This window comes from Trifolium pratense, linkage group LG6 (assembly GCF_020283565.1).
Source record: "Trifolium pratense cultivar HEN17-A07 linkage group LG6, ARS_RC_1.1, whole genome shotgun sequence".
Classification (NCBI taxonomy): domain Eukaryota; kingdom Viridiplantae; phylum Streptophyta; class Magnoliopsida; order Fabales; family Fabaceae; genus Trifolium; species Trifolium pratense.
The window spans coordinates 32,728,299-32,737,838 of record NC_060064.1 but is presented as its reverse complement, the minus strand read 5'-3'; the positions used below and the strand labels follow the sequence as shown (position 1 = coordinate 32,737,838).

Genomic DNA, 9,540 nt, shown 5'->3' with positions numbered 1-9,540 from the left:
TTATATGTTTACATTTTTATTTGCTTAAATATTTTTGAACAAGTTATTTTCTTAAATATTGTTTCGGAATACTGTTTAACATGACCTTAAATATATTACATGTGAGACGATCCTCTCCAATATTTTATTTTGTCTTGTGAGATATCTGCCCCATATTGTATGACCACTAAAATTTTAATTTTTTTATTTGAAACGTGGTTGGTTAGATTTGGGAATTGGGACTAGACCTCCTGCATATTACATCTAAAAAAATAATGAAAAGTTAAATAATATAATTTATTAAACCTTCAATTTTGTCCTAAATTAATTATTACTCTCTAAATTTGATCATTTGAACTTTTTTAAAGGATATTTGAACCTTAATATATGCTATATTTGCCCTTAAATATAGAACTTTGCTGACTATTAATCATGTTAATTAAATAATTTTTAATAATTTAAATTTGTAAATAAGCAATACCAATTTTAAAGTTTCAGTCAGAAAATCATGTTTATTTTTCCATCATAATTCTTATCATTTGTATCATTGATTACAAAAAGGAGGTAAAATAATTAGGGTATTTTGGTTAAGAAAGAAGTAACGCAATTGGATATTTGAAGGGAAAAAAAAACCCAATACATTTGGGCTCATTTAGCTAAATTTTACTTACACGTTGTCGAACTCTGAAAATTAGATGGTTAATATAAAAAATAAATTGAAAAATAATCCTTTAAAAAGGGACATAAATTTCTAAAGAGAATCATATAAAAGAGTGTGGAACAAAGTGATAGTGGATAGCGAGCTCCTCTTAAGAAAAAAATATATGAAAGAACTCGAGTTCGATTATTCAAATGAACAATTTTTGATCGAACTTTATTTATCTTTAATTTCAGTCGAACTCTGAATTATCATGATCATTTCTCATGAGAATCGAAAAGTTAACACACATAGACTATAGACAAAAAAAAACATAGAGAAAGGAATATTATGTGATTTAACTTGAGTGGTTTAGTATAGTTTATGGGATTTATTTATTATAGAGGTTTTGGTGTAGTTTTTTTTTTTTTTTGTGTTATATCCTTCATTTAAACTATTTAGTTACAATTTGGGTGTCGTGTTGGCTCTCGATTGGTCAGTGGGATTGGAGGTCCTTTATGCTGCTTTGGCCTACCCGTGGTTGTTTATTCCCTCTTTTTTTCGGAGGAGTATTCTTCTTGTGGTGGTGCCTTTTAGAGATTCTAGTTTGTTGGTGATGTGTCTCATTGTATTTTTTTCTTGTTTGTTTTCATGTCTTACTTTTGGGATGGTTGAGTCCTAATGGATTGTACTTTTAGTACCTCCTTGAACTTTCCCTTGTATTTTTCTCGTCGTTATATATATATATTTGTCATTCAGAAAAAAAAGTTACAATTTATTAATTTTTTTGTTCAATAAAATAATTTTTTCTTTTTTGGTTTACAATAGAGAGCAGATGATCGAACCCAAAACCTCATGTATACTACCTAAATTCCTCACCACTAGACCAAACCTAGTGGCTTAATAAAATAATTTTTTATTCTAAATAATTATATAAAATTTTGCAAGTTCTATTATTTTTTAATTTTGTTTATCACTAGGGATTGAACTCAATTCTTTGAAGTTTATAACCCTACACAAATTAGATACTAACCACTTGCGCTATACTCTACGGGAGGATCTTCTCCGGTACATTAGTCTATCCAGTGAAATCTCAACCTCACATTTTATTATCATTGCAATTTTGATTTTTTTTATTTGAAAAATGAATAATTGGATTATGGACTGGACCTCTTACAGTGGAAACTGCACTGAAAGAAATCCAACCCCTACTCGACGTCAGTAGCTAGGGATAAAAATAAATTTTATATACTTATCTTTATGAAGTGTCAATTCAGTGATAAAAGTTCGACTTAATTTTTAGAATTGAAATTCAAATCTCATCTTTGATAATTGTAAAATAATTATTAATACTATTATTATTAATAAAAAAAATTGTTTTCCTAATTTATTGATATTTTTAAATTGAATATACTGTAGCAAAAATAGAAAAGGTCCCCTCCTACATTCTCTATTAATTACACACCATACAATATCTCTTCACAAACTCTTCAATTTCCTTCAGGTGAACAATACTATATACTCTCTATCTACTCTTCCTAGGGTTTCCTTCTTTATCCATCTTTCTTTATATGTAACAACTTATCTTACTTTTTTTAGCTTATCTCTTTGCTTATTTTGATTATTCCTTCTTTCTTAACAGAACAAGAATTTGTGGTAAGCTAGGTTAAAAGAAAATTCATCATCATCATCATGGGAAGGGGTAGGGTTCAGCTGAAACGGATCGAGAACAAAACAAGTCAACAAGTGACATTTTTCAAAAGAAGAACTGGACTTCTCAAGAAAGCTAATGAAATTTCTGTTCTTTGTGATGCTCAAGTTGCTTTGATTATGTTCTCTACCAAAGGAAAACTTTTTGAGTATTCATCTGCACCAAGGTTAGTTAATTAATTAAATTGCTTCACTTATATAATCCAAAAAAAAAAATATTGCTTCACTTATATATATCAGTATATTTCAAACATTTTTTCTTTCCTTTTTAAGAGTTATTAATTTCTATTTATTAATTTTTTTGAGAGGAAATGGTGGAATATGAAGTGCAACACTCACTATTAACTTTTATATATATTTTATATTATATATGCTTTTAGTTGTTTTGGATCCATTTTTTTTTCCTATCACCATCAAACATCTAGTTAAGGAAACTTTTGTTTTTTTATTAGAAAAAAATAATATATACTTCCTAATTTATTAGAAAAAATAATATATACTTTCTAATTAATTATTTGCTTGGTGTAATTGTGTCATCTATGATGTATGTCTATGTCTATATTTTTTTTTTTTTTATGTAATTGTGTCATATATACTTTTTTTAAGCAAGGATTTAATTAATATAGCCATTCAAAAAAATTAATTAATTAATATAGATAGTACTTTTATTTTTGGATTCATATCATTGCCCTTGTGTTCATCTTAGGTTTTTTTTACATATGTTGGTGTTTTAGGATATTCTTACCTAATTGAAATAGCTCCAAGTTTTTGTCAAAATTAAATATAGACAGCACACAAATTCTACTCATGAGGAGTACTTGAAGTTGCTGTTTTGATTGTACTTTGTTTCTCTATTTTGGGGTCTGGTCACATAATCGTGTATCACTATCCAACCCTTTTAGTTTACTATATATCTTATCTAACAAGAGAAGCCATACTTTGTGGAAGATTTCTTTGTTACTTTTCCAAGAGTTTCTTTACATGTTTTCGTACAATTTATATCATTCATAGACATGACAATGCTTTCTTCAACTTCACTATAATATGAAGTGTCATATATATATATATATATAGATATACGTGTCTATTGTTGGGGGTAAGATGGTTTTTTTCCTCTTTTAATATAAACTATGTTTAGGCATATTGCCATTAAAAAAAATACAACAAACATCAAGTCATTTACTTAGTGCTACTCCATGCATGGTGCTTATATATAAGGATGATAATGATGGTTAGGTAAATAAACCTGTTTGAGTTAATAATTAAAGGATTAGAGTTCAAACCCCGTTGAGCTAGTTGAGCTAAAAAAAATTAGGGAGTTGAAGATTCAGGGTTCAAGTCTCGGTGAAAAAAAATTAACATTATTATAAATAAGAACAAATTGGCATTCAAAAGAAAAATGAGATCAAACCCTGATTTAACGTGAGGATGTATATGAACTCGATTGTAAGGATTGTTTCTCTAATTTTGAGTCTGACTTTTAAGCTCTGCAATCTTTCATAGAAGATGGATAAATTTTTTCCGCTATGATATTGAGTTCGGATAGTTTTTTGTTTAAAGGATTGAAGTACCTCTTATACTTCCTTTCATAAAAAATGCTTATAAAATAAACATACTCTAATCTATATATATAAATCCTAGATAGTTATGGAATTGTCTATCTAAACCCTAATCCAAAAACCAATGAAAACCTTTCATTTAGCCACATCATCCACTTACATTCATTTATTATTATTATTATTATTATTATTATTATTATTATTATTATTGTTGTTGTTGTTGTTGTTGTTTTGGGTTATTATTCATTTTAATTTTTTGTGTTCATTTTATTATTTTGTGTATTTTATTGTTTTTTTTTTCAAAATAGTTAATGTTTTTGTTTATAATTTTTTGTCCAATCTTTGTAAATATAAGAAGTTGGTCGATTGTCAGGACTACTTTTTTAATGTTAGTAAAAAAAATTAGATAAAATAAAATTTACTAATGGTTGTTATGCCCTGTATGATTTTTATCATATTTGATATTTGAGTATGAGTTAAGTTGGTTTATTTTTGCTCCAATAAATTTCAAATTAATATAAATGTCAAATTCGATAATGCAGTAATTTTTTGGTAAGGGATAATGAAGACTCCAATAAGTTTCAGATTAATATATTTGCTCATTTTGTTTCAATTTTAAATTTACTACTTATACAAATAATTTTTTGACGTTATAATATAAAATAGCGCATAAGACCCGTGCATCGCACGGGTAAGTGTCTAGTGAATGTAAAAGAATACTAATGTACATTTAATTAAGTAAAGGATTGGATAGATAAACTGATTTGAATTAAGAATTAAATGATCGGAATTCAAACTCCGACAATGAAAAGAATACTAATAATATTAGATTATCATGTTAACATTTGTTCAAAAAAATATTCTTCAAAATGGTAGGTGGTATAGCTCAAGTTGTGGATCAAGTTTAAAATTTGTCCTGGTCCTTGTTTTGTAGGGGTGTCTAATATTAACATCTAATAATTTTTTAATAATAATAAATGGAGAACATATATACTTTATTAAAATTTATTAAATATAGTAAAATTCATCAATTAGACGCACCTGTTTTTTATATAAATGATTTACAAGTTTGTATTTTCGATTGATTGAATAATAATCCAAAGATGTGCCTACAAAATGCCCTATTATACTAATGGATTGAAAACTTTAATATTCTCTATAATTTTATTTTGCTTATTAAAAGAAAGTCACTCACTTAAACAATATAGAACTAAATTAAATCTACATCTACATCTACATATTTCAAATAACAGCTGTATAAGTCTCACCCTAAAGCTATGTGATATTAGAAGAGAAGAGGCTATAACCTAATCTAGGTATATATCACCTAAGCAAAGCTATGACCTAACCAAGAATATGCATATACATACAAAAATATTTCCCAAATTTATATAATATGTATAAATTTAATTAAAAATAGTTGGAAAGACAAGGTGCTGCAACAAAAATATGTTGCCTAAATTGTAGTATAGTACAAAAGTAGTAGTCAGAGGAAAACTGAAGTGAAGTAAAAGGGTTTTGGGATTCTGGTTCCTATAGAAAAAGAACAAACAAAGCATATGACATGTGGATTAAGAGGTTTTCTGTTTCAACAAAAATGTCATTCTTTGATATAATATAATATAATAACTAATTTTTATTTTTTTTACTATTCCTAGGATATATTATATATATTTATATATGGTTGACACGTATGCCATGTAATGTTATTCCAATATGACATAACTAATCTAAATTTTGTTTTGAGCCAACTACTCTATACTTTGTATAGTTGAAAAGATTACACATACTCATGATGATTATAATTAATCTTTTAAAATAGTATTATTTTCATTGTAACTTTTATTGCCTAAAAAATAATAGAACAATGAGATGAAAATGAGTACCACTAACAACCCTTCATATATAGGTTTTTTTAATAAGCAAATGATATTAATAGATTTGATATTTTTTTTACATCATATGGAGCTTTATTGAGAGGAAATTAGGGGTTTAAAAAGGTGACACATATTGTCCTGTTATGGCTCTAGATTAACAAAATAATTTTTTAGGGAGGTGTTGCAAATTAGCTATGTCATCTAACATATTAAAACATTATCTTGGAGTTGGTTTATTTGAAGGGAGGCTAGAGATTTTGGTCTTGTTTTTTTTGGACTAATATTAGTTGGTTTATTTTCTAGTCATAGAAATTGAGAGATACACTATATCAAATAAAAAGAAATTGAGAGATATGAATAATAGCTTGGAGAATACATTACATCCATTGTATTATATATTAATTTAATTGTGCTTATTTTATTAATTATTTTACTTTTTACTCAGGGTGAGTATAATTTCATAGCTACTACTTACTACATTTAAATCTCAAAAGTGTAACTTGAGAAAGAGTATAAAAGACTTAATTTTAAATTTAAATGATTAATTTTTATTTTTTATGTGTTACATTTTTTTCATTGTTTGATATTTCTCATTTTGACTTATGGAACAGCATGGAAGACATCTTGGAAAGATATGAGAGACAAAACCATACAGAGCTTACTGGAGCTACCAATGAAACACAGGTATATAACTTCATTGAAACATAAATTTCTATTGACATATTATTACAAAGAGAAACAATATATCAACATGCTTAAGCTAACATGAAAGTCAAATATATGTATGTATTATTGTTTGTTTCCATGTTTGTCACATTATAGTGATTGAGGTCATTTGATTGTAGGGAAACTGGTCTTTTGAATACATGAAGCTCACTGCTAAAGTTCAAGTCTTGGAGAGGAACTTAAGGTACTTTCTTTTAGACCTCAAAGGTGGATCTTACTATTTTTAGTATGTTTTAATAAAATATTAGATTTGTTATCCATTTCTTATTATTATAAATTTCATTTTATACTAAAAATTGTAGCGGGTCCACCTTTGGACCATTTTTAAGAGGTTTATATTAGACAAACCCTATAATAATAATAATAATAATTACTTTTAGCTTTTGAGGATGTTTTAAAATCACTTCATGTCATGATAATATTTGCACGGTGCAATGACTATCGGGGATCCGAACTCTTTTACATATGTTTTCAGATCCCTAATGCACCATACTGTGAGATGTAGGACCGTTTGATCTAAATTCAGTTGGTCTTGGATTCAGATCTAACGGTCTTACAGTATGCTACACAATGTTGCTTCTATAGAAGATCCAAACTCAAAATGTGTTAGACAATCCTTATTGATTTCACAAACTCACAATTTTGAAGTAGTTTACTATTTCCAAATATTATCTTGATTTTCAAAGCCAAACAATAAGTGCTAGCATAAGAATACTTCAAAAATCAATAACATTATGGAAAGAATGAAATGTACCTTATATCATCTTCAATATAGGAACTTTGTGGGAGATGATCTGGACCCTTTGAGTGTGAAAGAGCTTCAGAGTTTGGAGCAACAGCTTGACACATCACTAAAGCGCATCCGAACAAGAAAGGTGAAGAATGCTTATAACATTTGAAACCAAAGTACTCTTGAAATCAAAGAATTATCATTAGTACATATAACATTTGGTTTTTCAGCTCAATTGACTGATTAATATGATTTTTGCAGAACCAAGTTATGAATCAATCCATCTCAGAGCTGCATAAAAGGGTAAGAGATTCATAGCTTATAAAATTAGATACTTGCATTTACATTGAATCACACAAAAAATTGACCAATATCTTTGATATACTTATACATGTTTGAAACTGAATTTCATGTGCAAGTTGCAATGACATGTTAAAGCTAAATCATATATATAACAAGTTTCTTGGATTTAATTGATATACACCGACGCTAATATTTTTTTATGATGTCAATCATTTATAACTGTTACTCTTACATTATTAAAAATATTTGACTTTAGTACGCTGTATCTACACTTTAACGTCATACAAAAACTGATTTGTGATTTGGTTTGCAGTGTAAAAGAATTTACACCGACAGTGCATCAAAATTAATACTAGTTGTTACTTTGTTTCTTCTATGAATATATTGCTAGTATTAAATTGAAGTTGTGCTTGTGAAGTGAAACTAGTTTTCATTTTCATACAAATGCAAGTGAGATAATATTTTGGTGTGCATATGACAGACAAGGGCATTGCAGGAGCAAAACAGCAAGCTAGCAAAGGTAGAAGTCAACTTCTCTATTAACATTTCAATTATCTAACTTTTCTAGCCAAGAAGAAAGGGTTTAAGAATAAATAAGAGTACTAATGTTTTATTCCATTTATATATGATTAGACAAAGGAGAAAGAGAAGACAGTGAGTGAACATCCAAAAAGAGGCCTAGAAACAATAGGCTTAGGGCAATGTTCAGGCACTCTCAACTTGATTTGTCAACCAGAGGTACCACCACCACCACCACCACCACAAAGATTGGTTCCTTCTCTAAATCTCAGGTATTTTTTCTTGCTTATAAGCATGTAGTATTATAAGATGTATAGATCCTAGTATGATTTAGTATTATAGCATAGCAGAAATTGAACAAATCACCATTATTCCACAATATGCTATTAAGCAGAAATTGATGTTAAATAACGACTATAGCAGCGCCATAACAATGTTGGGTGGTGAAAACAGACCACTGTTTTCCGTTCCATGATGTTGGTTGTTCTTCGTCCCCCTAAATTGATCAGAGTCTCCCCCCCCATCTACCGGGAGATATCTCTTAGTAGTGCAAACCTTACCGGGAGATATATCTTTCTGGTGTGAGCAATTCAGGAGGGCAAACAGCAATCCATCTTCCAAGATTCCGAATTGACAACATTACACAAACATACATCCCTAACCTCTATACACACACACATAAGTATGTATGCATGTAGAAAATTTTATTGTGACAAAGCTAACTAGGTATGTAAATTATTGTATTGTGAATTTGTGATAATGAAATGTGTGAAAATTATGAATGAATGATTGCAGGGATGCTTTACAAGCAAGAAGGACATTGGAAATGGAAGAAACAGGTGAAGCTCAAACTGTTCCTAGAACCAATAATAGTCTCATTCCAGCATGGATGCTACAACATCTCACAAATTAGATTGAAGTATATCTATTTATGTATGTCTGTAACAGACATATATATTATATTAAATATGTATGATTAATGTGTAAGTAAGCCTTATTAAGGCATGAACAACGTCAGAATTTTATATTCTGTTCAAACTTCTTCTAGTATATATATGGGTTCTGCCCTATCCTTCATATTTTTAATCAATGAAAATGCAATCTGTGCTATATGATAGATTGTTGATTTTAAGCAGTTTAATAACATTGAATCCTTTATAATTGATGTCTTTTACAATTTGAGAATCCCTTATTTTGGTTTTAAATGTTATCTTTTTACAAAAAAACAAACTTGTAACCCTGATGGAACTTTTTAAAATATCTATCATATCAAGAATAGATTTACTATTATAAAAATGAGAATTTTTTGAAAAAATGTCATCCACCACTTAAGTAACGGGCGGAAGTATTTTAGTAAATTCATAGGGCGCACAAAAAAATGAGTAGGGTGACAAAAGTAAATATCTAACAAGAACACAATATGTTTAGACTGTGAAATGTTTGAAAGAACTTATTAGTGTTTTTATTATATGTTTACTTAAGCACTTGAATATAAGGGTA

At 28.4% G+C, this 9,540-nt stretch overlaps 1 protein-coding gene across 1 annotated transcript; it reads left to right on the top strand.

Annotated features, from left to right (window-relative positions):
* The first annotated feature begins 2,088 nt into the window (after window positions 1-2,088).
* Window positions 2,089-9,176, top strand: LOC123892580 (truncated transcription factor CAULIFLOWER A-like). The gene is made up of 9 exons (XM_045942399.1): window positions 2,089-2,120; window positions 2,259-2,493; window positions 6,374-6,446; window positions 6,608-6,672; window positions 7,264-7,363; window positions 7,480-7,521; window positions 8,003-8,041; window positions 8,155-8,312; window positions 8,836-9,176. The coding sequence occupies exons 2-9, from the start codon at window positions 2,309-2,311 to the stop codon at window positions 8,951-8,953; spliced, it is 780 nt and encodes a 259-aa protein (XP_045798355.1). The 5' UTR covers window positions 2,089-2,120; window positions 2,259-2,308; the 3' UTR covers window positions 8,954-9,176.
* Window positions 9,177-9,540: the final 364 nt, after the last annotated feature.

Coding starts and splice junctions, on each gene's coding strand:
- LOC123892580 (XM_045942399.1), top strand. CDS start 2,309: ATGGGAAGGGGTAGGGTTCAGCTGAAACGGATCGAGAACAAAACAAGT. Junction 7,522..8,002: donor TCTCAGAGCTGCATAAAAGG/GTAAGAGATTCA, acceptor TGCATATGACAG/ACAAGGGCATTGCAGGAGCA. Junction 8,313..8,835: donor GTTCCTTCTCTAAATCTCAG/GTATTTTTTCTT, acceptor GAATGATTGCAG/GGATGCTTTACAAGCAAGAA.